Below are 27,436 nucleotides of genomic sequence, written 5' to 3' on the forward strand. Positions count from 1 at the left end.
TCTCAAGATATAAGCGCTCCAAAAAAGTGCTGAATGTACCGTGGAAAGTTTCATGAATGGTATATAACATGTCATTTTTATGTCTTTTTGTTATAATGCTTCCTGATCACTTGATCATTTTTTTTTCAAATGCCAAGCTAGTCCTTAACAAGAAGTGAGTTACATACGTATTTAGAACAAGCCTAAGATGGGAAGTCTCCTACCTTAAATCATTTTAAGAATCAAAATACCGAAAATGTCTTCCCTGGAGGAAAAAAAAAAAAGAAAAAAAAAATCTGTGACTTGTATCTAAATGTGTGATCGAGGACAATTACCATCTTACCAAATGTAAATTTTTAGATTCAATAGCGCAAAAGAAACACATGATAAATCCCTGTAAGCTGCAGTGTATTATATTAGCTTAATTATGAAATTGCAACAAATAATTCCTTTTACAAATAGCAATGCAGCACCTTTGAACAGGCAGTCAATCAAAAAAATAGATTTGTTGAAATGAAGAAAATGATCCTGTGTAAGTCGGAGTGTAATTATAAATCAACTCTTTTGTTTCTTCTTCTTTAGTGGGAAAGCTGTGCAGGCTCTTCCGGGCTGTAAAATATTTTAAAAATACAGATCACTTTTCTGTTATCATCCTTGATAACTTCTTTCTTGGCAAAGTAAGTTATGCTGTATAGCATAAAAGTAAACAGAATTACAGCAGCTATTATGTAGAGAAACAGGACAAGAAAGCTGGTCACTGTAGTATTTTATTACTGGAGATGGAAGTATTTCTATATTAAAGTCGAGACTATAGAAAAGAATTTGTGATACACTGGCAGCTCTCACAATACTAGGAGAAATGCATCAGCATACAGGACTCCTGAAAGCTGCACTGCTGGTACAGACTGATTTGGTGAGGATATCAAAAGCTGGTTTGATTTGTCATGGGCACAACCCTACACAAGTTAAAATTAGCAGCAGATGGGTATGAGAAAGCATTTCAACAGAAGGTTTAGTTAGTAAATGATCATACCTACTGAATATCCATATATATGTCAGTTGGAAACAGTTTGCCTCATCCCTCTGCAGTTTATTTTCAATACTGAAGAAGGCATTCTGCCTTAAATAGCTTAATAAAGAAGGGAGGGTAAGGGGAAAATCACCTGTACCATTATGATATTAAATAGGATGATTTGTCCATTGATTTAGGAGGTGAATAGCTATCCAGGAATACCTTGTGAATCAATATATGAGATGGGGGCTATATACATATAAGCTGACTGACATAGGTTTGCTCTACTACAATTCAAGGACAACAGATGCAAAAGTTGGTGACCACATCAGTGTGGCATTAAGCACAAGATGTTTATGTGCGTCTCCACACGTGTGTATTTTTAACTAGCTACACGGGCACAGATCCATACATATACTATGTTTCAGCATAACTTGCTAGCGCGGGGGTGGTGCCTGCTCTGCCACATTGATTGACTTGGCTAGTGGCCAGAACGAGCCAGTAGCAAAGTGCAGACAGACACTAGAGAACACATCAAACAGAGCTAGAGAACATACTGCATCCTAGTATCACTCTCCAAAGGTAAACACACTCAACTTACAAAAATAAAGAGGGAGAGCTGGAGAATGTGTATCCCCGAAGTACCCTATCAAAATTTTAAAAAAATACAAGAGGTTTATCGATACTGACAATGAGGAATTTCTCCTGATTTTCCCACCTTCTTGCAAAGCAGAGCAAGACTGCAGCACACAAAAGAGCCTTGAACTTGTGTAAAGCACAGCCTTTGTTTCTGCACTCTCTCTATCCAGGTCAGCACATGTTGTACTGCTTTAAAGCACCATGTGCCTTCTTTGTGCTGTTCTTTTGATCACAGATAGATCTAAGGCTCAAACTCAATTAGGCTACTGCTTATTGACTTTATAGTCTTATTCAATTAGTTAAGACAATTTCAAAGAGTGTCAATTTAAAGATTTCAGGGAATGGAATAAAATGAGTTTGATCACTTCAGATACTTCTCTATTTATTCTTATTTATCATACTTATTTAAACTTATTAACAGCAAATGGATGAAGTATTTTTTTTCTTTTTTAAAAAACTATCATTTTTTTCTAGCCTGGTTGCTTACAGCTTCTTAGGGTATAAACAAGTAGCTTAAAAGCTCAGCAAAACAAAAACATCTTGTGCAGCCTGGCAGCTATAAACTATGTTCACCCTTTGGCAGCCCTTTAACACATCTCTGTACTTTGCCCAAGCAGCATCTATAATCTTGGTGCTACGGTTTCGTAAGCAAAGCTAAGAATACATTTAATGCCAGAAACTCAAGTCGCAAGGCTCTGGAATTTACAAATGGAGCAGTTTTCTTCCCCTCATTCCACTTTATTTATGCAATGTAGACTAAAATACTACAAAGATCCCTCAGGATGGTGCAAAGTCATGACTCCTACTGAAAAAAGTTTGCCCATTTCTACTGAAATGCTCAGCCTTTCCATGTCACTTTTACTAATCTATTCTTGGATCAGAAAACAAAAACAAACAAAAAACAAATAAAAAAAAATCCTTTTTATATATAAACCTATAAAACTTGTAGATTAAGCTTCTCATAAAGCAATAAGAGATGCTGAACTTTGACAGAAGAAATATGAGTCTTTTTCCTCCAAGGATTTTTACTAATACTTCACTCAAAGAACTGACATAGAGTTTTTACCTTCGTTAATGAAGAACTCAGCCATGTAGTATGCTGCTCTTATAGCCAATGGGGAGTGTGGAATGCCTGATGAGTTCTTCCATTCATAAGCATTTTTCTCTGGATGCCACTGGATACCATAAATTGGGTATTTGTAAGCTGCAAGAAACCAACACTTGTCACCAAAGCACATAAGCGACACTTTTGCCTCAAGAGTGATATGCTTAATCTCCTTGAAAAAAGAATTTAAAGTGCAAGTTATGGAAACATCACATTGCTGCCAAAGGAATGAGGGAAATTGCTGTTAACTCAGTATGAGTTACAATATACAATATACAATAAATGAGGTAGAGAGCATCTTAGGAGAGCGAGCATGAGCAAACAGCGAGATGAAACAGAGGCACACTGCACTGGGCTGGGACTAAACCACACTCAGAGGAGCGCAGTACACCTGCCTTTGTGGTACTGAAGGGCCCCACTGATGAAGAGCAACAGCATAACTGGAGATGAACAACAGGTAAGGGAAGGAAGCAGTTATGCTCACTACCTGTGCAAACACAGTATGACCCTCACAGACAGAGGGCAGGCAGGGCCTATGCTGTGTTAAAAGTAAGCTTGCCTTATGAATTGGTATCACTGCCACCATAGCTCCACAGAAGAGCTTCCTTGTTACAGTCAATACAGTTACAGAAGGGTTGAGGTTAGAAGGGGCCTCCAGAGATATCTAGTCTAACCCCCCTACTCCAGCAGGGACACCTAGAGCATGTGGCACAGGGTGGCATCCAGGCGGGTTTGGAAGGAGACTCCACCACCTCTCTGGGCAGCCTGTTCCAGGGCTCTGTCACCCTCACAGCAAAGAAGCTCTTCCTCACATGGAGTTGGAACTTCCTTATACAGGAATTCTTTTCCTTACCTTCCATGGTAGACACAAACTCTAGCTGGTCAGCAGTGTTAGTGGTCAGAACATTATAGAAGTTACGTAGCTTCTCATTCCTTGTGAAATTCTGTGATAAAGAAAAAATAAATTAAAAAAAATAAAAAGGATGTGTTAAATGCTCATTCATTTCTGTTTTTAAACAGAGCAAATGTATTTGTGTTCATAAAATAAAATGATCAAATACCTGCATGGAGAGGCTCCACACATGAAAGTTTGAGGTCAATGGTTCAGTAGCAAGTGCATGTAATATATCATCAGGGAAATTCTTGAATAACCTACTGTTTTTTACAGCTATTACAAAGGAAAAAAAAAAGAAAAAAGGAGAGAGAGAAAAAAAGAGATATTCTCAGTTACCAGACTGCTACTGACAGGAGACAAATTAACTAAAATATTGTTTCTATAACATAAAATCATGATTTAGCATGCTGCAGAGAAGATCAGTAAAATCACAGAATCATAGAATCATAGAATGCTTAAGGTTGGAAGGAACCTCTAGAGATCATCTAGTCCAACCCCCCTGCACACGCAGGGTCACCTAGCGCACGTGGCACAGGACTGCGTCCAAGCGGGTTTGGAAGATCTCCAGAGAAGGAGACTCCAGTGGGTTTCCAGCATGCTGTTATGACTCTCCTCCAGTTGCTTTTTGTGACCTGTCCATTCACAATGGCAACAAGCAGCAGAATTTATGGCCTCCGCACAGTCCTCTGACAGACCAGTCACAAACTCACGGAAGATACCAGCCGAGGCCATATTCCACCTGTGACGCTGAGTGGTACTGCTCCCTCTAAGTCTCTGATTTCAATGCTTGATGCTGTGCAATTAGGAAAACAGTGCTCATTTCCATTCTTATTTAAGAAGCAAGTTGGAAAATTAAAGTTTAGTTGCTCCTCAAGTTTGACAGGTTTTGTACCTGGGTATTTTTTATTCAGTCCACATTATTTGTATAAATTTAAACTATCATATCACTTAAAGAGCCACAACCATGGTTTGCCCTGAGTGCTACTGGTTCCAAATAGCTTGTGCTCACATTTTTTTCTTTAAAAGTCATGGAACTGCACTGACTTTGGAAAAAAAAAAAAAAAAAAAAAAAAGAAACTACTAAGAAAGAAGTTGGTAAGATAATAAAGGAAAACCTCCAAAATATTCAATCCTGCTTATTTATCAGGAATAAAACACAACACATCTGAGCAAAATTCAGACATGACATGCAGTAGAATTTTTCACCTGAGGTAAAGTTCAGAGGTAATGCAAATCCATTTGTTTTGGTATTAGTAAGTAAAATTTCTCCACTTGTGAGATATGTCAGTTCTTCATGTCCAAGACATGTTCCCCATACTGGAAAATAATCTCCTTTGTCATTAGCCTTCAAAATAAAAAGCGACAAAATAAATAGAGCATTAAAGACCTACAGAAGGGAGACTGAACAGAACTCTCTACTGCTTTTTTCTTTCTCTGGTGTAGTTAAGAAGTAAAGCTACTACAGAACATACTGACTCCCTTAGATTTTCCTTGAACAAATAGGAAAGCTAGAGGATATACAGATGCTTGCCAAAACAGTAACCCAGTAACCCATTGCTAGTCAGTAGCAATTCAACGGGTCTGTTCTGCAAGTAAGTGATGCTGAGAACTGTCTAAACAGAACCCACAAAACAGCAACACTTCTGCAAAACAGAAGGGACAGAGCAACCTGTCATCGCTTTGAGGGAGAGCCTATTTACTACCACCCATAGTTTTACATGCAGCATCATGATTTCATAGAGAAGGTTCTTTGCAATGCCTGTGGCCATCCATCTGTATTAAGAAAATGTAAATTTTATCATTAGCATGGCTGTGATATTAATGTCATGTCATGAGACCAAATGCTTGCTTAACCAGCAATTTTGGACCTGTGTTCCAGGCAGATAAATTGTGAGTCTAAAGAACATGAAATAAAAAGTGATAGTCATTTTAAAAAGAATTAAAAAAGGAAGGTAAGTGCAAAAATTGCTAAAGAAAGGAAAAAGGAGGAGAGGGAAGCAAGAAGAGAATAAAAGTAGCTTTCTATCATATAACTAAGCACATATGCTGAGACAGCACGGTAGAAATCTGTGTTTTTGCACTGTTTCTTCCTGATAGCAAGCACACTTCAGAAGCTGAGATGTTTCAGATCTCATGTGTTTCTGTGAAATGTGAGTACTCAAATTTTTCTTTCTAGAATTTGTTTTAGCACTGACCCCTTTGAAGAGCTGCTGCTCAAATAACATTTTAGAAAAGCTGAAATTACGGGCTTAGAATAACAATGTCTTCTGACTGCTGCATTGATAGGGCAGTAATAAAAGCCCAGATAATTACTACTCCTTTGAGCAAAACACGGAAGAATTTTAAAGACTGCTAGTAGTACTGTACAATCTGCAGGACCATTTGTCATGTGTGGCTCAAGATCCAGAACTTGCTATTCTACGGTGTTTCTTTCATGTAAGTGAGGAATAAAACCATTAAAGAAGAAAAAAGAACAGAAATCAGCAGCACAAAAAAGAATAAAATAGTAGTCTATGGTTTAAGAACAATTACAACTGAACCACAAATATTTGGGGTCTCTTAGCTTCTCTTTACACAAATACCAGCCTGGAGACTAAACACAGGTTAAAAACACCAAAGACACTATTTTTAAAAAACTAATTTAAAAGCTGGGAAAAGCTGTCAGTTAAGCTTTTGACTAACTGAAGACAATGGTAAAATGCTATTGACTTGAATCACATAAACATTTCATATCATCTATTCATGTTATAATAGAGAAGTATCAAATATTTTCTCATTGGGAACACTGGAAAACAAAAAGAGCATTTGTACATTTAAAATAAATAAGCAAATAAATAAATAAAATTCAGGTAACTCTGTACTTGCTGATATACTTGTGACTTTTACAACTCACATTAGTGAATCTACCAATCATTTATAGTGATAATTACATCTCAAAAGATTAAAAAACAACAACAAAAAAATCCACAACAATTATTGAGAGGAGGAATTAGAAATTATTAAGATTAGAAAAGAAAGATATGGTAGTAGGTTTACCTACAATTAACTGAAAATTATTTTTCCCCTTTCAATTATCTTAAGGACACATACACATCTCTACTGAGCCTGCCCCTCAAGTTATAAAATTACGGCATATGTAATTTACTTAATTGTTCTGAAATGTCACAGACATTGTCACAGTAAGGAAATTACTACATTTCATAGTAAGGACTGCAAACACTAACAGTAAAACCACCAGAAACCTTCATGGAGACAGTGAACACCAACACCGCCGCTGCGCTTCACACAGGGAGCGCGTTCACAGGCCCGGGAGAGCCCTCGCCTTGCAAAAAGGGGAGCAAGACTCAGGCTTAAGGTAACGGATTAATAATCACAAGGATCAAAGATGGAGACAACGATGTGCGTGAGTGTGTACGAATAAGCACACTGGTGCCAGAGAAACTGAGCATTAGGGATCTTGAGCAACGGACTGCAACAGCTGACTGGTGCTGGGAACAACATTGCCCAAGTTCTTCCTGCCTGCTATAATAAAGTCCACGGCAAGAGAAGGTAGGAATTCTTCACTGGCAACCAGGGCCTCCTTGTGTAATAGTTTCTTATAACTGGTGCGAGTATTAGGCAAAATTTCCAACGGTTATTTTTGTGGTACCCTTTCCAATAAATTTCAGCTGAAAATAAAGCAGGTAAGGAAAAAGGGAAGAAAAGATATTTCAGTGGCTGTAGCGTACATTGCAAGGAAGGCCATAACATATTATTTAAACTGCATTATTTGAGAAATCTGGGAAATCCTCCTAAGGAATTCAAATTCCACATTTAGACTGAGACTTTTACATTTATTCTGTGTGTGTCTTTTCATTCAAGATTTAATGTTGTTAATATTCCAAACAGCGATGAAGATCTAGATAAGAGGAATGAACAAGACTCTTCCCACCCCAAGAACTTGCTGTTTAGGACAATGACAACATTAAATGAGAGGTGCTTGGAGTCTTAATCTTAAAGCTACCAAGGATTTATATGAGCCTCCTGGCAACTCATCTCTGACCAATGACAACAAGTACTATTGTACTATTCCGTAGTAATTACCTCTAATGCCTTCTGGTAAAAGATTTTAGCAACCTTGGCATATTTGGAAGTCCTAAGATCCACACCGCCTCCTGGGAAAAGCACCCTGCAAGGCAACAGACAAGAGTCGGATTAGCAAAAAAAAAAAAAAAACAACCCATCAACCAAACTAAAACCTGGACGATGTGTACAGAAAGAGCTGACTGAGGTTTTAAGGGCATGGTACAACTCTAGACACCCACATTAAACAAGTTTATAGAAAGGCATCTGAGCAACTATTAGAGACAGCAAAGATTTAGCCAGAGAGGTCAGTGGAGCCTTGAACATAGAGCCTGAAGCAGCAGAGCTCTAAGAGGGTGGCTGGCTCAACAGCCCAGCAGGCTGCACTGCCTGTCCTGACCAGCTCTCTCTTACTATGGGAGTTTGGACTGTGCTCAGGCAGACAGACAAATTCAGGTATCTTGATCCCATTCTAAATCTCCATGTGCTTTTACTGAGGAAGGCTTTTTTTTAAACACAAAGTAGTGACCAAACCTAGTGCAGTGTAAGGAAGAGGTGAATAAACAGAAATACATGGAAAATAAAGATTTTACCTGGTAAACAAAAGGGCTGCTTGCTATGACTCTGTCAAATCCTGCTGGGACTTCTAGCTGGTTCTCGCTACTACTTTACAGTCCTAGTTCAAATCTTCATTCCCCTGCCCAATTTCAGTAAAAATAATAATTGCAGCCCTACAATTCTTAGGAGAGTGCAGATCAAAAAGTTCATGTAAAAAGTGGGAAAGTAAAGAACTCTTACACTTTAGCTGTGACTTTTAACTGCAGAGAATCTAATATAGTCAAAAGAAATAGAGCAATCTGAGACAGAATTGAAGAAATATTGCACAATGGTTTTCCATCACCCTAAATGATTTCAACAATGGTAGTACTCAGTGTGCCTACCAAAAATAGAAAGACAGACAGACAGACCAGTCTAGCAGAGATTTCACATGTACAAATGGGGACATGAAAAGTAATCAAGTTCTAATATGACAACCAATAACACAAAATAATAATAATCTTTTCCAGCTGTAACTGGAAGAACACCTGTAGAACTCAGTGTGTGAGCTCTATCCAACCCACTGAAGAGGGGACTTAAACAGCTTTACTCAAGCCACCTTTTTCAGCTGCTGACTTTTTACCAAAAAGATGGAGGATTTCCACTGCCTTTCTGTGCTCCAGAAATGGTAACCTGCACCAGTGAGATGCTAACCAGCACCTCTGGATAAGCAGCATCCTCAAACTGTCCCCAGCATCTGCAGAGTGAACATGTGTTTAAACACTCAGGATTGGGTTAATTTAAAGCACAGAGCTGCCCAAATGAATTCAGGAGAATAGCAGAGCACTAGACACAAACATACACATCACCTTACACTCCATTGCTAATATAGAAAATGATTACAGCTTAAGGTATTCTTAAACTAAGCCAAATTACAAGTTCCTACAGAGAAACAGACAAATAAGATAATCACACATAAAAGAATTAGATAGATAGGGTGATTCTTATCTAGAAGTGGTGAAAATTTCAACTCATAGTTTGAGTGAAAGAAACAGATAATGAATTGCCCAACATTAATTAGGAGAAAAAAAAAAAACTGCTTCAGTTCTTCAGGTGCAAGAAGGAAGTAACCCATTAAGCAATGCCTGACAGTGTGATAAGCAAATTGAAATGCAACTAAGTGTATTCCAAATATCTCCAGCTTATTAGTCCTAATGAAGGAGTTCATTGTGAATTTCAAAAGCAATTTCAAAAGTACATTGCTACATTCATAAAACTGCAGTCCTCATAGTAGTACATTCAAGGTTTTAAGAAGCCATTTTGTAATAAATAAAATAATTCCAGACCATAAAAAACCTGGAGCTGAAGTCTTAAAACATGAAAGATGAATATATATATTGTTTATCCTAAATTTCCATAGTAGAGAAAGATCTTCCCACGGAGGTCTTATTTCCTATTTCAATTTCCTTATTTACACATAGCTCTATGGTGAAAGCCGTTAGCTGACAGCAGAGGGCAACATGAGGAAACATGCACCAACCCTGCCTACCTACACAGCACAGACCCTGCTCCAGGCCACGGGAAAGGCAGAGGAAAAAGGGCAGTGCTTCCCCACCGCCCTCCTCTGCACACAGGAAGGCAGAAGGAATGGGCGTTCTTGCAGCCAAGGGCAGATTTGCAGTCATGAAAAAGGGATGAAATAACTCGCTCTGTCTCCAACACAAGACTCTTCTCCAGGGAGGAAAAGTCACTTTCTTAACGTCGCAAAGCTGTAGAGAATCACATCGTACAGGGCACGCTTGGGAACATAACAGACAACTCTTTCCCCAAGCAGTCACAGTTCTCAATCTGCAAGTTTTACTCATGCTGGTTAACACAGATGTACAGAAACACACTAAATGAAAACCTTCTCAGTTTAAGATGCTCATCTCACGACTAAAGTAGCCTAATCACATGCTAAATGTCTACACACAACTAAGGCTCTGAAGGGTAGTGTCAGCTGATTTAATTCTTTAGTTTTAGCACAAGAAAAGTGTAAAAGGTTTTGACTTTGCTTAGTCCACAGTTAAAGCGTGTTAGATTAGATCAAAACCTCTCACACTTAAAACAATCTCAGAAGAAACAGCATATAGGTGCAATAAGAACGTAGCAGGTGGATTGTCGCTGCAGATCGCCAAACAAGTTGGGGTCTCACAAAGGCCTAAGCCACAGAATCTCAGTGGGTAAGACAGGCCACGCAAGATGCACGAGAGAGAGAACACAACAAGGGCAGAAGCAAGAGCAGAGCCTGGAAATCAGAAACCTTTGCGATGGAGGGAATAAAAGAAGAGAAGAATGGCAGAAAAGACTGTGGAAGGAAGGTAGGTGCAGGGCAGCCCTAAGAGTGGTGATGCATCCAGCAAGTGCTACTGGATACCAAAACGAAGGTGATTGATTGCTCAAATGAGGAAGAGAAAATAAATTAACATAGAGGTAACAGGCTATTTCCCTTGCAAAGTATAGCCAGTTGTCCCCCACTACAATGCTGCCTCTGCAGACAAGTGTAAGAGACACCACGATGAGTCTTGGAACTGCTGCAGATTATCTGACATGCTCTTAAAGGAAGGAAATGGGATGGAGTGACACAGAATGAAGTGGTGATCTCTGCCTTACAGCCCCCCTGAAAGGGAGGAGAGGGGTCCTGAGAACACAACAAAGCTCAAAACCATAACTACAAGACATTTCAGTGGGAAGCCAGTGCTCAAAACTTACCCATTGATAGACTGGAATAGTTTAGCATACTCTTCATCTGAACGATTTAATCTGAAACACCAAGAAAACAGGTCTGAAATATACATGTTACCATAAAAGAACTACTACTAGATAAGCAGAAGCTTATCTAGTTCCAAACAAAGGGCCTCCAGAAATGACCAAAGATGGATGGAAGGAAAGGCCTTACAGAAATTCCTCATGTCACATCCCTCACTTTGAGAAATGAGGGCGAGGTTTGGTCACTCATTTCAAGAAAGAAAAAAGCTAATGAAATATTAACCAATATAAATAAGGACATGAATAAGGGTTTAAACAATTACCACCAACAGATCTGCTTTTTTTCCCAACTCCACTGCAAAGCTTATTGCTGGCAAGACTTTAAACACAGAAAGCGTGGGTACATTCTCACAGTAATTTTACATGGGAAAACTTTATTGACCTGAGTGAATGTCAGTCAGGATTTCCCAATTTATACCTAGCTACACAAATGAGGTTTCTTTCAAAATATACCATCTCAGCAAACCTGAAGTGTTTCACTTGAAACAGCTCAGGAAGCCTGAGGATGCGCAGGGCTGAAAACAGGATCCTGGCGGGTACAGCTCAGGATTAGGTGCCCCACGACCCCTCTGCAGCTACTCATTAAGCAGAACATGTGAGTGGTATGGCTATTATTTCCTGCAGACTGGCAGCTCCGGTTCCTGCAGAGCTGCAAACAGGGCGTCACACCCATCCTTCAGCAAAGACCTACTGAGGGGTGGAAAGGTGAGAAGGCCTCAGCATCAGCAAAACACAATGCTGACCCTGACAGCCAACCTCACGCAGGGCTGACGCACTGACAGCCAACCTCACGCAGGGCTGACGCACTGGGTGTATTCCAAGCACCCAGCTTCACCCCAGCTGATTTAGCTGTCAGGATTAGACACCTCCGTTTCATCAGTGAAGCTGCAAGCATCTGAAAGCCCCACCAGCTACGTGAGGAAAAACAGTTTGAAATTCAGGCACTTCACCTGATGCCTTTACTGGACCTACCACAATTTTCTGCAGGAGTTTTAGTATCATTTTTATTTCTAACATAGTGCATTTAGTCTTTTATAGCTACCTGTTGGCTATGAAGCGTCCTTAGCTCTGTTATTTACTCTGCTACGTTTTACCCATTTGCCAAAATATTACCAGATATGGAGCTAAAGGCCCAAGCACAGTATGCTCAGAGCTGGATTCTGGGTTCTTCAGGGGATACTGATAGTCCTTCTCCAATACTTGAGTTCTAGGACTTAAAATTGTGACAAGAGATTGTCTGTCTGGGTATGCACATTTGTGCAGCAATATACATTAGGCTCACTAATGTATATTAATGGATAACTTTCTTATTAATGAATAACTTTGAAACCAAGAGATTAAAATTCCCCTATGCAGTCTGCAAGATAGAAAAGAATTATTAAATATGTTGAAAAATATGGTAAGATAATAAAGAGAAATATTAAACATGACACACTCCAGTAGCCTGCGAGAGCTTCAAAACCCTCAGAAAATCAGCACAGCTGCTTTCTGGGCCTCTAAGATACCATCCTTCTGCTAAACAATTAACATCCTTTTGTAAGAGTATAAAAATCTACCTTATTGGCACAACGCGGGCACCAGCAGATTCTAAAAACTTAACATACGAAGCAGCAATATATGAACTTCCAAACTTGTGGAACTCGTCGAAGTGGCATTCCTGTGACAAAATACCTGGAAGGTCCAAGAAAGAAAGTCAGGATTATACAAACAACATGTTTACACTGGAAGAAAAAAAAAAAAAAACACTATGCAATTTCCTATATGTCACATTATCTATTTAGTGCCTGAAATTATTATGAATACTGAGAAAACTGAGATAAGTCAGTCGTGATGCCTTGCAACAAGCTACCAAACACGTCAGATTAAGGCTCAACTTCCCTGCTTTATTTAACTGCTTAGTAGTAGAGGCCCTTGAATAGATGATCTATATTTTAGGTTTTTTAAACAAATGTTATTTGTAATAGCACACAGGTGTCAGTAGCAAGGATTTTATCAGTTCATGTCCTGATGATGTGATCTAACCTACGGTTGGAGAGAGCTTTCACTCCGTGTAGAAATCAACAAGTTTTCCCATCAGTTTTAACAGGCACCTCAGGAGGATCAAAAGATACAATTATTTGCATGCAGTTTTACACATATGTTGATACAAACTCCTGAAAAGGCAACTCTAAGCCAAGACAACACGCATTTGGCAATTCTTGCTTTTCCTGTTTATTCCTGGCCATTTGATACTTCAAATGGCAAAGGCTTTGAAAATGTTCTGATCACACTGGAGGAAAACGAAATAAAGAGGCAAAAGAGGAGGGGAAAGAAGGAACAAAATAGGGAAATAATGTAAAGAAGAAAAAAAATGAAAGATAAAAGGAAAGAGGGGGAGCGAGGGGGGAAGAGGGGGGGCGAGGGGGGAAGAGGGGGGGCGAGGGGGAGCGAGGGGGGAAGAAGAGGGGGAGGCAGAGGTAAGGAAAGAGGCAGAGCGGCAGCAGCCCTGCAGCCGCGGGGACCTCCGCGCCGCGGTACCGGGGCAGCGCACCCCTTCCTCCCTTCCTCCCTTCCTCCCGTCGCTGCCGCCCTCCGCGCGTCCCGCCGGCCGCCCTCACCGATGATGGGTCTCTCGTTTCGCTCCCGCGGGCGGGCGCGCAGCGCGGCCGCGCCGGCCCCGCCGCAGCGCAGCAGCAGCAGCAACGGCAGCAGCGCGAGGCCGGCGCCCAGCACCGCCGAGACCCCCGCGCGGCGCCGCATGGCCCCGAGCCGAGCCGAGCCGAGCCGAGGCGAGTGTTCCCGGGCCGTTCCGAGCCGAGCCCCGCCCCGCCCCGCCGCGCCACCTCCGCGCGCCGCGGGGCACGCTGGGAGCTGTAGTTCCGCTGCTGCAGCTTTCATGTCCAATCCTGCGAGCAAGGGTTGGGAAGAGGGAACGCTTGGGAAAAGCAATGCTCACACTATCCCAAAGCAAGTCAGAGCTTTTAAGGACGGACAAGTTTTGCTGGTTCGCCTAGAAAAGGTTTATTGTTATAATGATGTGAATATGTGCAGAATTATAAAACACAGTGCATTACATTGTGCTTATGGTCAACTGTAAATCATATTTGCATCAGGATTTAGCAAAAAGTTTTTTTTTTTTTTTCAAAGGCACTGCTGGTCTTACAACAGTATAATAATGCACTTGCAGATTTTTATGTTGTTTACCCTACACCCATCTCCACCTATCACACTACTACCTCTTCTACTCATTATATCCTCATTATCTTAAGTCCTTATTATTAGCAGCAACTAATGGTGGTCGTTATACGCAGAACTCCTGGTTTCTATATTAATGTGAAACTATTAAAAGCTAGCTAAGAGTTCATCAAAAAAATGCACTAAGTGCTCTAACTGAAGTAGTCTAAGTGAAGAATTTTTTTTCTCCATCGCCAAAAGAGAAGGCTCTACTGAAAATAACAGTTCTTCCTAGTGCCCAAACGAAGATACAGGCTGGCAAGTTGCCAATTACCTTTCCGAAAATAAAATGAAGATACTCAGCCTTTCCTAGGCAGGGGTCTGGAATGACCTACAAAGTACCATTAAATCCCCAACCCATTTCTAAAGTTCAGATCCGTAAAAGGCAATCTACTTCACCCTCCAAAACAGAAAAAAATGATACTGCCAACATCCCTCTCGACCTCTGTAGTGTACCACAGTAGGAATTAAAGGTGTTCATAATCTGAGTTGCTTACAGCTTTTCCACAGAGCATCTCTTTGAAGAAGCAAAGTCAGAATTTTCAAAGTAGTTTTCCTTTCAATTCCTACTGTCTTTTAAAGAATGTGTACATTGTGTTTTCCCTACGTTCCTCTAGAAAATTAGCAGATTGTGGTTCTTTTGTTGTAAGCAGCACAAATATAACAGAAATGTTTCACTATCGCCAAGTAATCTTCAATTTGAATGTGCAATCTAAGCAATGCAAACTAACAGAACAGCCATTTCCCTGAGACTTAGTCCAAAAGCAGCTGCTTTTCACTCCTTGTACAATTACACCTGTAATAATACTTCCACAACAAACTAATGTGCCCCATTTTGTGCTTTTCTTAAATAATTTCACTCTGTATCCTATCATCCTGACAAGCCAAGATACAAGGGATAGCATAAGGTTCTGCATTGCATTATTATAGGTTAGCACTTCCATAGACTCAACAGGGGCAATATCTCTCTCTGATATCCAGTGCATAGGACTATTCAGCTTTTTGGCACAGAAGTTAATCACAGACAGTAGTTAATCACAAACAGCATTGCAAACATAGAGAATTCATTAATCCCTTCCGATGTACATATGTATATACTCCAGATAGTATAAAAGTGCGGTTAATATGATACTGTGTACCCTGCAAAGACATTGTGGTTTTATTTACAATAATTCAAGTTTAGATGAAAGATTTCAGATTAAACTTTGTTCCACTTCCAGTCATCAGGAAAAGACAGAACACTGTGGCACAGTTATTGCTGGGAAGCCAAAGAAATACTCTGCAGGTACTCTGCAGATGCCATTATAAAGTTAGTCCAATCTTCAGCAAGCACCTCCATGGAGGCTTCCTCCCCGCCATATTCCTGTGGGAGAATGCTGACTGGGAAGTGTTCGGTCAGGCTCTCCATGTAGTTATTTCCATGCATATGTACCTAAGAAAAAATATGGAAAGCATTTGCTTTGAGTACCAGTACCATGAGTATCAGGCTCTCAGGTGAAAACAGACAGCAAAGAAACTCAGTGCAAGAGCAGTTCTCCTATTGCATTATTATAGCAAAGCTTTGCTCATTACTTCCAAACAAAAACTTGTCTAGGCTCTTATATAATTCTTGACACAGATTTTGCACACTAATTATACAACACAAAGACTTCAAAAATACGCACTGAAAAGGCAGTGAGCTGCCTTTTGTCCAGTGCATCTTCTTCAGGATCTTGGATAACTTCAGAATAACAATTATTCCTAGAAAAAATAAGGGCAACTGGTCCTGATAGCTTTCCTGGAGCTCATACCTTTACCTTTAAGCTCAGGGCACAAGTCAGTCTTGTAGGGGCTTCTGACACAGCTCTTATATGACAGAGGAAAGGCCATGGCATCAGGCTATTGCAGCATTTTTTAAAATAATTTTTAATTTTAAAATCATCATTTTAAAATCATTTTAATCATCATCATCATAGGTACTGCGCTAGGCTGGCCAGAACAATATAACCTCTTTTCTTTGTTGAAAGCCAAGAAAAGCAGACTAGCAAGGCCTCACACAAGGCCTCACACAAGGAAGCTTCCGAGTGGGAATAACAACAGAGAGGGCTGCTTCTTTTGTAGCTTAGTCCTGATGTTAATGTTTCACAGCATCTCCTCTTCTGCCAGCTGATATCTCCAAAATTTCTCCTATATTACAATGAACCCTTTCAAAATTCTTGGCGTGCTTTTGCATAAAAATACTAAGAGTGTTTTCAGGTTTAAAACTACAAATTAATATAAAACAACTAAAAACTTACTTGGAAGGCAAGTTGGAACTTTAGCCTGGACTATTTAACATGCATAAATACCTATGCACGTTCTTTGCCGCCAGAAAATTGTCTTCTACTGTCTTTATATGGCTTGGAGCATAACCACCTTGTTCAGTGACAGCTTCTCATTGTCATTTATAGGCAACATGTAGGGAGATCTGGCACCTATTCCCTTCTAATTCTGTGGTAGATTTTGTGTGTGACCTTAAAACAAATTATTTAACCTCTCTGTGTAACAGTTGTTTTTATCTGATGAGTGGTGCTAATAGGAGCCACTTGCAATTCTCGCATTACTGATGCTCACAAATTCTTTGCAACTAGACTCCTGTGCCTGTACAGTAATAAAATATAAAAATGATTTATTCTTTTCAGTGCTCAGAAGTAACAGATCCTAAGGGAAGTGCTATAGATTGTCATGTAGGAGTATGGTGACAAAAATAAATATTTGTGTGCACTCACCCGCTGTCTTATTTTTTCAGTGAGAAAAGGCTTAATCAGAGCGTAGACTGGGTGGAAGAATAAAGGCTCATTTATGAAGTGGATACCTCGAACTTTCAGTGGAAAGGAATCCTGACAACATATATGAGAAACAGCATGAGAAAAAGACATTATTAAAATGATTCTACTGTTAAGGAAAAGTCTTGGAAAAATAGCTGGTCCATAGGTTACAGCACTCCCTTTGGCTTTGCTAATTCTTGCACTTTGGAGTTTACACTGTTCCTCACAAAGCTTAGAAAAACATGTCTTATTTCTTCCATTGGAAGGAAGGCATTTCAGGATAAGCAATGCATGCAAAGTGTGCGTCCAGCCTTTTCTCAGGAATCCAGTTATTCCCAGCAGAGACTTTGCCACTAACTTACCAAAAAAGCTAGCTAGCCATGTGCTTCTATTGGCATGAAAGAGGGATGTACAAAAAGAGCCTGTTGGTATTGAACCAGAGATCTGCCAGGAAATAATGAAGCCTGCTAGCTGTTTAATGAAAAAAAATACACCACATTACAAATTATACTTTTAAGTTTTTGGGAAAAATATTAAGATATAGGAAAATGTTTTATAGTCAAATATAAAGCACTGAAAGTACTAACTTTAAGTTAAAGGAATGATATTTATAACTTAGAGACAAGATCTGAAATTAGTGGAAATTTTGCCCAAACTCAAGTTCATTTTTACAGCAAGATATTCCACCTAACTAATGCTATCTCTGTAACTAGAGTTTTATTACTTATAGAAACTTAACTTTTCACAAATAGTACTCCCCAATAGCAGAGTAGCCTTCTTCACACTATTGCATGCATTCTTTTATGGGTAAGGAAAAAGAGTTAAAAAAAAAAAAAAAAGAAGTGCAACTCCTTTTAGATTTTAATGTAGGATAAAAACTTTAAAACTATCAGATTATATGTTACATGTTTGCGGCATGTATTATATACTTAAATTGAACTATCACGTTTTTCACAAAATAATTTGGTTTTGCTGGATGCAACTGATTTTTGAAGTTGATATTTATATTACTTTCTGATGTTAGTTTTCTTTTCATTTTTTGCACATTTCCTTTCTATTTACTCCTATTTCTCCACGTAAGATAATGACTTGCAAGAAAGACAACATTCCTAGGGGAAAAAACAAGGCTAAAATTAAGGTTCACTGTAGTTCACCTCAGTTCTCTGTCCTCCCCACATTTTTTTTTGGATAACTTTGGAATCCATTGGCAAAGTTCAACTGAATTTCACAGAAATAAATATATCCTAAAGCCAGTTAGTCCCCATAAGTTTTGCGAAAATGAGATATGAGGTAGTAGTGGGTTGCACAAAACCGTGCTCCTGTTGTGCGGAAAAACAAGGAGAACAGGAGCAATATACATTGGGTTGATGAATGGTTGCTTAATATCATCCATTCTGGCCAACACATTAGTACCGTCTTGCTCTTGGCTGCTCTTAGCGCATGCTACCTTCTCTGGGTACCAGGGAAGAAAAAGTCTTGCAACATAATGTACAAAAGAATGGAAAAGAAGCAATGAAATGGGAAAACTAACACTGATCCTCGCAAAAGCAGGTTTCTTCTGGTCTTACACTCAAGGGATTCTTGTGCTGTGACAGACCAATTGAGTTCAAACAAAACATCAGGGACTGGAGGGCATTTGTGGCTATACAAGAGCATATTTTAAGTCAAATCAAGCACAACTTATGCCTAACTCATCTGATCTTGAACAGATTCAAGACTTTGTTCTTTCAATCTGCATGATCTCTACAAAAACCATGAGGAAGGATTGTGTACCATAAGATGGAACAGAAAAAAACGGAGGGATAGCAGCGAATTAGCTTAAAACAATAATTCATACTTACTGTGAGCACAGCAGCAATTTTCTTGGCCACTGCTGGACTGATTTGAAAGGCATGAGCAAATCTCCACCCTTGCAGATCAAAGATAGCCTTGACTCCATTTCGCTGGGTCTCGATCTCCTTTACAATGAGTTCAGATGTGATAAGACTTACCCGAAACACCTCATACACTGTGAATAAATTGGGATCCCATTGTCCTGAAGAGTAACAGATTGCACTGTATTACCACATGCATACCATAACCACCTCTAATTCCACTCACTGCTACTTCTAATGTGCTTCTCAGAAACAAAAAGTAACCAGCAGGACCAAAGGTTTGGAAATAATTGCAATAGCGGCAAGTCAGTTTATTTTCTGTGCCTGCTCTGTCAGTCACTTTCATGCTTATTTTGCGGCTGATACCAGAGAGATACCTAGTATGGGTAGGCACAGCTGCATGCTCCAGCATGAGGGTTTGATGGGAAGAGTTTAAGCTACATTAGCAGAAACCGAACAGAAGCAAGGCAGAGCTCAAAGGCGATGATCGCTGCCCACAGGCTTGAGGAAACCCTGAAGGAAGCCACAGATGGTCAATTCATAGCCCATACATTTTTATTCAGTACAGTAATTCTGCCAAGATTCAGTGAATCCCATTTTTTTTCTGAGGCCTGAGCAAAGAAATGCATAGGAGGAGTCTTAATCCTCACTACGTCTTTTAGAGAGCACAACTTTGTAGGGTGATGTAGGGATCTTCTATCAGACCAGCTGGTATAAAAAATAATAACAATCTTTGAGAGCTGGCCAGATCATTTCTCTATATAAAGCAAAGAAACATGCTAATGTGTAATCATTCAGTCACAGCACTTTAAAAAACTGTTGAGATCACATCAAACAAACCAAAACTCTTAAGAATGTTGCTTATACAATGCACTTTGGCTACATCTAAACACCAGAAATAAGTAAACTTCTCACCTCATTTCATCCACATCTAGACTGAAACCTGACAAGAGGCAAGCACCATTTTTACTGTTCTCTTTCTTGCCACTGTGCTACATCTTCACCACTGATAGCACATGGCTTTAAATATCCCCATGGAAACCAATTACTGGACCCTCAGGCCCAAATAACTACATATACTTAGACTTTTAAACATTTAACGTTTGGGCTCTTTTTTTTCTTTTCTAACAATGCATACATATTACAAAAGGGAGCAGAAATATGCTATTCTTCCGGATAAGACATTCTGACATCATTTTCAATGTTACCATCCCCCTGGTATTGTTCTCATAAAACAATATTTCCATTGAAAGTGTGATAGTTAAAAGAAAATAGTTTAAAAATTATCAGTGCAAAAGCCAAATATGAAACAGGTCCAAGAAGTTTTGTTACTCACCAATTCTGTATATTAGAACTTTGCTTCCGGATGGGTCTCTTGATCTCAGGACTCCATGGTAGCCAGCCCGCAAAAGACCAAGAATGGAAGATGGTCGTAAATCTGCACTTATTTCTGGGCATTCGATTCTCCATTTATGGTAATTCTTCAATAACTAAGGGGGGAAAAAAATGGAGGTCAGATGAACAACATGTGGGCACAGTCATGGGTTTAATTTATTAAATTGGCTGTCATTTCAATGTGTTTTTAAAGCAAATCACTCCTAGAAGCAGGAAGTTGATATATTGGTTCAAAAAAGAGAAAGTAGATTTTTTTTTTGATTTACAATGGACATTGACAAGATTTGGTAAACCATAATATTGAGATATTTCACCACCTGGAGTTGCTATGATGAAGTTAGACCCCTGTCAGTTTTTTAACAGACTGTTAACTAGAACAAAAACTTGGAGCATCTAGAAAATGCCATTATTTTTAGATAAAATACAGGAGAGAAAAAGACATCCTTCTTTCTCAGGACATATATAGGATTATTCAGTTTGATACTTCATCAGATTAATTCAGGGCTTGTACAAGAGATATACAAAATCTTACAGAAGGAACATCTCCCTCTAATCATGCACAGAGACATTACAAATTCATTGATACTTCTAGTTTACTCTCTGAAACAGATAGGGGCATAAGCATACCTAAAGCACATGTTAAAAGATAAGTTCCTCCTACCCCTCCAAACAGCATAAAGTAATGTAGTTGATCCACCTCTTTCTTTCACTACCCCCTAGACCTTTTTTAATCTCCCAGAGTGGAAATCATGAGAACCTGTTTGCTAACATGGAGATGCTGCCTATGGTCAGCAACATGATGACCTTTGCTCCCAGGGCATCATACACTAGTATTTCTCAAGGATAACTTGGGCTTTGTGTTGAAGGGCAATGGTTAATTCTAAAGAAGTGTTTGAAGGCATTCTTTTCTAAGATAACATTTAAGCTATCTTAAATCAGTTTCAGTTTCTCAGATTAAATACTTCACATATTAAATACGTTCAACACAATTAAGGTATCTATCAACATTCTCTGAAATCTCTTAAACTGTATTTCTCACAGAAGATAAGAGAGGACCTTCAACCTCATGGAGTCTCCTCAAGCAGCCTCTCGACCCAAGGGAGAGTTCTCCACTGCAGAACCACTGATTCCAAGAAGAACATTGCTCCGACTTGGAAAGCTTTGGATTAGTTTTAAACCCTAGTTGAATCGAGATGTTGTCAACATGTCCCAGAGAAACTGCTGTTTTGTGTGACGAGTGCTGTCTGTGGTTAGCTACAGTCGGTAACAACTTCCCCTACACAGAGAAAGGGCTGAAGTGCACACATTTTGTGGTCGGGGAGCACGTGCACGCACGCTGGAGTTGACAAGAATACCCTTTTCTGCAGGGAAAAGGGGCTGAATTGCACCCTCCATACGTACAACATAGTAAACTGAAGTCCACAGTGAATGCAAAACCAGGCTAGATGAGGTACTGTGATTATCTCACACTGTTAGTGCTTGACTCCTTGCAAAGGGCAGTGGTTGAGAAATCCTGACCACTTGTGCCAACCAGACAGCACTGTAAACATACTATTCTCTTTTCCTTTTTCCCTCCAGCAGACACTCAAATAGCAGCAAAAAACACCTTCAAAAAACTATCAGAATATCTGTAGCTTAAATATTCCTTCCTTTTCTCCTACAATCAGTTGTACCCACAATTTAATAAGCATAATTAACCATTGCACAATTATTATCAACATCTCTTTTAAAGAGCTGCCTGACAAAAGCAGGATGAGAATAAAAGTGATTCATTCGTTCAATCCTCTAAGTAATCCTATCTCATCAGTACAGTTTGTTTCTCACTTTCACGAATATTAACATTTCCCAAGAAATTCTGGGGATGGGGAGAAAGGGAGTGGAGCACCCAATTTGTGACACACTCAAGCTTCTTACAAATGGCAGGAGTTTTTACTGGCAAGTACCCTAGCAGTTCTTACTAAATTATTTTTTTCTCATCAGCAGAACATAATAAAGTCAAGTAGAGCTATGTCTATGAGTAATCCTTGAACAAATAACCATGAATTGAGAACCTAGCAATGGGCTAGGAATTTTCTTTTTTTTTTTTTTTTTAAAGTTTATAGTTTAACATTGTTTAAATATTCACATCGATTTTTTTTTAATTGGGAAAACATTATTTTAGTAAAGAGAACAAAAAAAAAGATCATATAATAATCAGTCTGGATGCAGAAGATTAAGCAACCTGAAATTATCAGGGAAAACACAATTGCTGATTATATTTTATTAAAATTGGCTCATGCACTTACAGTGCAAGAAAAACAACTCAGTGTATAATTATCTCTATTCAGAACTGAATAACTTACTTAGCATATGAAAATACATGGAAGATAATTTGATAAATGGGGAAACTGGATTAAAAAACTTCTTTTTCTGGAGTTAGATATTTAATTAAGGTCTGTTGGGGATAGTTCCAGATTTCTGAACAACAGAGACGGTAATGTTACTGATTAATCCAAGATTCATGTGCTAAAAAAAAAAAAAGAGAACTTAGTACTTTACTTAAAATTAAAAGAACTAGAAAACAATATGACTGTTAGAGAAGTCTATATGTTTGTATGTAAAAAAAAAAAAGTATTATTGCTTCTTGTTTAATAACTGCTTATTTATGTTAACAACTGTGATAAACAGAATTTGGCCTCTTCTGTGCTAGCTGTTGTACCAGTATACACTTTTTTAGGAAAACAAACAAACAAACAAAAAACTGTTTTCTATTGACATTCTTTAGAGAAAAGATATTTCGACCAATGTTTCAAACTCTAGAATGTGTGTGTTTGCATGTTTACTTATATAAAGAATGTAAATATATGATATCTATAGAGATATAGACTATGAGAATATTTTTATATAGGCATAGAACTTGCCTAACTCCACACATTTTGCTTCTTTGCCAGCTGGGAGAAGACTGATGTACACGAAAGTTTAAGCATTTAGATGGGCACAAAAGGAACGACTAATTTATATTTCCTCAATATTCAGTCTGGAGAGCCTGATAGGGGCTCTTCCATCTTGCTGAGGAATCTCTCTGTACTGATCATTGAGGGAGGGTAAGAAAAGCAGCATGTGCAGGGTAGTTTTTTACAGGAAAAAAAAAAGGTAAGGATATAAATCCATCCATGTGCTTTAGCACAACTAATGGAGACCCATGGGTCTTGCTTCTGTATTTGAAACACATATAGTAGGATATAATATATATATCAGGTAAGTCTATCTGTACAAATCAATGAACAAACAACATGCTTCACTCTTTTATGAAGATAGAAGACTGAAATTAATCCTCATGACAGCATTAACATCTGATCTGTACCTGTGTCTCCCACAGGAGTTACAAAGACACAGGTAAAAAATCTACTTAGAAAATAACATTGTTCCTTTTAAATTATATTTTTTGTTGGAACTCTCACAGGACAAGAAAATTCATTTACATGTTTGTTGGTCAATGTTACTCTGCGTACAAATCTCTGCCAGTGTTCCATGTAGACTGACTTACCACTTGCTTATAGATAACATTCATATATTTAAAATCTTTTATGGAAAGCTATTTGCTTCTTCTGGATTCTGTATTCAAATAGTTAGGGTTCATGCCTACTTCTCCAGTCACTTTCCAAGGTAAGGCATTTGGCCAAATTTAATTCTTCCTGGGATTCAAATGCAGGAAAATAATTCTCCCTTCCAAACTGAGAATAAACTGCTATTAAGCTTTATCTAATATATCATTGGTTTTAATAATAAATGATTAAAAAAAAAAAGACATTCTGTTCTTCGACTCCCCCTATCTACTTCAGCGGTGGATTTTCTTCTAGTATGAAATACATCAATAGACTTGAAAGCAAGTCTTGAATTGCCAATTTAAGAATACAAAATATCTGGTTTAGGATTTCTATTCCAATGAGTTATCACAAGTGATTTAGACACAGTTTTTCTAGCCAAAAGCTACCTGGTTATTCTTTTCTGAAACTTTTCTCAATGTTGATAGACTGAATTTTCTGATAGGTCAAGAATCGGATACATCTGTGTCAAGTACCAACCAGGGATGCACCAATAAACAATTTTGTCAGTGGTCAACTTTTACTTCATGTATAAGACAGTACCAAGAAAGATATTGACAAAAGCTTTAAGGCCTTTGGTCATTAGCAGTGACATAGCAATGGACTTGACTGTCCCTCAGGTCCTCTCCAAGTACCATGAGCTAAGGACAGCCCAGTGTGAAGCCAGTCGGCAGCCGTGTGAGCAGCCCAGTGGTGAAAGGGGCTGGATCCATGGCACGTGCTACCTGAGATGGGACACCCACCCAGGAGGGGAGGGTGCACCTACTGTCTAGACTAAGGCCTCTGGCTAGGGTGAAGTACAAACACAACCTCTGCATGAGATCAATCATACTTGGAAGATACATCTTGTGACAATCACAGATTTTTGCACAATAATTCTTGCAGGCTTTTTAAGAATAAAGTGGCTGCAGACAAACATGTTCCATTTAATTTATTCTTGGTATGTGCTTTTTGCCTTTTTCTATGTTGTTTCCAAAGAGAAGTAACCTAGAAATCAGTGTTGGCTCATAGATTAAGTAGCTACAGCATCTGGAGACCTAGAGTGCTACATGGAAAGATTAAATTATGGTGTTTTTTTGAACATCATAGTCCATTAGTTCAAAGAAATTCTATAAAGATTCTGAAAACAATTTTCCAAAGTAGGCCCCCAGCCCTAGAGAGGTGAGCCATCTGGAATGATAGCTAAGGAAGGATGTTAGAGACATTAGACGGCAAAGGATGATAGAGGACCCCAGGCAAAAAGGGGGATTAACTCTCAAAAAAGGCATAGGAAGCTTTCTACTTTGTGGACTCTATCTTTTAATCTAGTTTAGATTCAACCTTCTTCAACATTTGCGCTCTCTACAGTACTGTCTCATAATTAATCACAAGGAAGTGAAGAAACTTCTGGGTCATATTCTGGAATGTCATGGCCTTGTCTACAGAATTATCAACTTCCAGTATTACAACATATCACAGAATCACAGAACGGTTGAGGTTGGAAGGGACCTCTAGAGATCATCCAGTCCAACCCCCCTGCTCCAGCAGGGACACCTAGAGCACGTGGCACAGGGTGGCATCCAGGTGGGTTTGGAAGATCTCCAGAGAAGGAAACTCCACAGCCTCTCTTGGCAGCCTGTTCCAGGGCTCTGTCACCCTCACACTAAAGAATATGTAGGAGTGCATGTTGTCTTTATTAAGTGCTACTTTTTGGATCAAGTAGTATATGAAGAATATGTGGCTTTTGTTGGGAAATAAAAAGAAGCCAGAGTCTTACAGTCCTAGTCTACAGAGTCTACAGTCCCACAGTCCTACATCATGCCTAATAATGAGCAGTTTCAGGGCTTTCAGGCAAAGGTAAGATGCATAAAATAATCATAGGAATGTGCCCTGGCCTGCTAGTTCTGCCAAGGAGAAAGATTTGGAGCTGTTACGAAATCTTGTGAGAGAAATGAAAAGAACACAAAATATATTTTTAAAGCTACTGTTGATTAAGGAGTTAATCTAATTTCTGATATGTTTGTTTAACCATCCTGAGCTTGCAATAGACCCATATTTGAACAATCTGCTGGTATGATGACACTAAACTTGGAAAACGTACAGCACACAGAAGTCATAAAATAAAGATGAGGTTTGTTGGGCAATTCTGTGTCACCCACATCAAATTCGATGAAAACACAGACTCTGCTTGATACAAGTGAATTACGACTTTTGCCTTGAGAAAATTCAGAAATACTTCTAGTTCAAAAACATTAGTGGTTATCAGTCTACCCGTTAAAAGATATTATTAACAATTCATATTTTAGGGTATTTAAAATATACCCACACTATCAGTATGGCAAGGTGCCATACAAGGAGGAGCTGAGAAAGTAACAAATATTACCAGGGCCTGAGGTCCTATGAAAGAATGAACACCAACATAAAGGAAATTATTCACGGATATTTGTATCAGAGTAGCTTAAAAATATATATATAACAAAGAACAAAGCATGATAAGGGTGATAAGGATGCTCTTTAAGGTGAAATGCTTCCTGATGGGAGCAGCCTACCCCGCAAGGGCACCGCACCTTCGCACCCCCATCGCCCTCCCCGCGCCTCCACCTGCCCCGCGTGGCCTCGGCGGCTGCGGGGAGCTGAGCCCCGGGGGCGCTGGGTGCGCGGGTCCGCGCTGCCCCCCTTCCTCCTCCTCCTCCTCCTCCTGCTCCTGCTCCTGCTCCCGCGCGCCCCTCACCCTCCAGGCCAGCTCCAGCTCGAAGTCGCGGGCCCGCAGGAAGCGCAGCAAAAAGCAGTCGGTGAGGGGCTGCGGCCAGCGCTGCCCGGGCTCCGCCTGCGCCCGCCGCCGCAGCTCGCCCAGCGCGCTGCGCTCCTGCGCAGAGAGCTCCGCCGGCTCCGCCGCCCGCTGCGACATCGCGCTGCGCGGCCGCCCCGCTCCCCTGCGCTCCGCTGCGCTGCTCGGCGCCCCGGCCCGCGGCGGCGGAGCCGGGGAGCGGCCCCGCGGCCTCCGCCCCCGGCGGCGCTTAACCCCCTGCGCGCCCGCGCAGCCCGCGCTGGCCGCGTCCCAGCCCGGAGGAGCGCGCCTGGCTCCCTGCCGGCCCCCGCCTCCCGCCGGGCAGGCGGCTGGAGCACCCCCGGGTTTTGGAAAACGCCGGGAAAAGCCTTTTGGAAACACAAATACCTTCAGCTATTAAATGGCAAATAAATAAATACATAAGTAAAGGCAGCAATCTCATTGCATGGGCAGCTGGGGAGCTCTGCACGAATGAGATCCCAGTGCCGAGGAGTAACAGTCTTGGAGCCCTTATTCATTCACGTGAGCACTCGCTAACAGAAACACGTCTAGTCTTCCTGGGGGATGGAACTAAAGTCAACTTTATTCCAACTTTGTTGCTCAGGAGTAAATTCCCATCATCTAAGGTGAAGAGTTCACTGCTTCTATTAGAATTTTTATTATAGCCATTTCCTTTGATTAGGCTTCCTTTGATATCTCTCTCTGGGCTACTTAGGCTAAAAGTCCTACTTCATTTAATATATAATTTATATAGCATGTTTAGGCCTACTAAAACCTTTA

General features: G+C 39.9%; 2 protein-coding genes across 2 annotated transcripts; both read right to left on the minus strand.

Annotated features, from left to right (window-relative positions):
• Positions 1 to 383: 383 nt before the first annotated feature.
• Positions 384 to 13,789, minus strand: GGH (gamma-glutamyl hydrolase). The gene is made up of 9 exons (XM_088540159.1): positions 13,635 to 13,789; positions 12,594 to 12,708; positions 10,981 to 11,031; positions 7,714 to 7,798; positions 4,837 to 4,975; positions 3,797 to 3,903; positions 3,589 to 3,679; positions 2,697 to 2,834; positions 384 to 588 (listed from the first exon to the last, which is right to left on the minus strand). The coding sequence occupies exons 1-9, from the start codon at positions 13,774 to 13,776 to the stop codon at positions 467 to 469; spliced, it is 990 nt and encodes a 329-aa protein (XP_088396285.1). The 5' UTR covers positions 13,777 to 13,789; the 3' UTR covers positions 384 to 466.
• Positions 13,790 to 14,879: 1,090 nt separating this feature from the next.
• TTPA (alpha tocopherol transfer protein) lies at positions 14,880 to 26,776 on the minus strand. The gene is made up of 5 exons (XM_088540162.1): positions 26,600 to 26,776; positions 20,247 to 20,400; positions 18,878 to 19,071; positions 16,998 to 17,108; positions 14,880 to 15,682 (listed from the first exon to the last, which is right to left on the minus strand). Exons 1-5 carry the CDS (start codon positions 26,774 to 26,776, stop codon positions 15,503 to 15,505), a joined length of 816 nt encoding a protein of 271 aa, XP_088396288.1. The 3' UTR covers positions 14,880 to 15,502.
• Positions 26,777 to 27,436: the final 660 nt, after the last annotated feature.

Source organism: Tinamus guttatus, unplaced genomic scaffold (assembly GCF_059628265.1).
Source record: "Tinamus guttatus ecotype Peru unplaced genomic scaffold, ASM5962826v1 Tinamus_guttatus_pri_ptg000056l, whole genome shotgun sequence".
Taxonomy (NCBI): domain Eukaryota; kingdom Metazoa; phylum Chordata; class Aves; order Tinamiformes; family Tinamidae; genus Tinamus; species Tinamus guttatus.

Bases quoted from the DNA above. Each gene is read 5' to 3' on its own strand.
- GGH (XM_088540159.1), bottom strand. From the start codon at position 13,776: ATGCGGCGCCGCGCGGGGGTCTCGGCGGTGCTGGGCGCCGGCCTCGCG. The intron at 3,904-4,836 runs GTGAAAAATTCT...CCTTTGTAATAG, and splicing joins ACCTCTGAACTTTACCTCAG to CTGTAAAAAACAGTAGGTTA. The intron at 2,835-3,588 runs GTAAGGAAAAGA...GGTTTCTTGCAG, and splicing joins GTTTGTGTCTACCATGGAAG to CTTACAAATACCCAATTTAT.
- TTPA (XM_088540162.1), bottom strand. From the start codon at position 26,776: ATGTCGCAGCGGGCGGCGGAGCCGGCGGAGCTCTCTGCGCAGGAGCGC. The intron at 20,401-26,599 runs GTGAGGGGCGCG...TTCCCCCCTTAG, and splicing joins AGCTGGAGCTGGCCTGGAGG to TTATTGAAGAATTACCATAA. The intron at 17,109-18,877 runs GTAAGTATGAAT...ATATGTTGTCAG, and splicing joins AAATTGCTGCTGTGCTCACA to GATTCCTTTCCACTGAAAGT.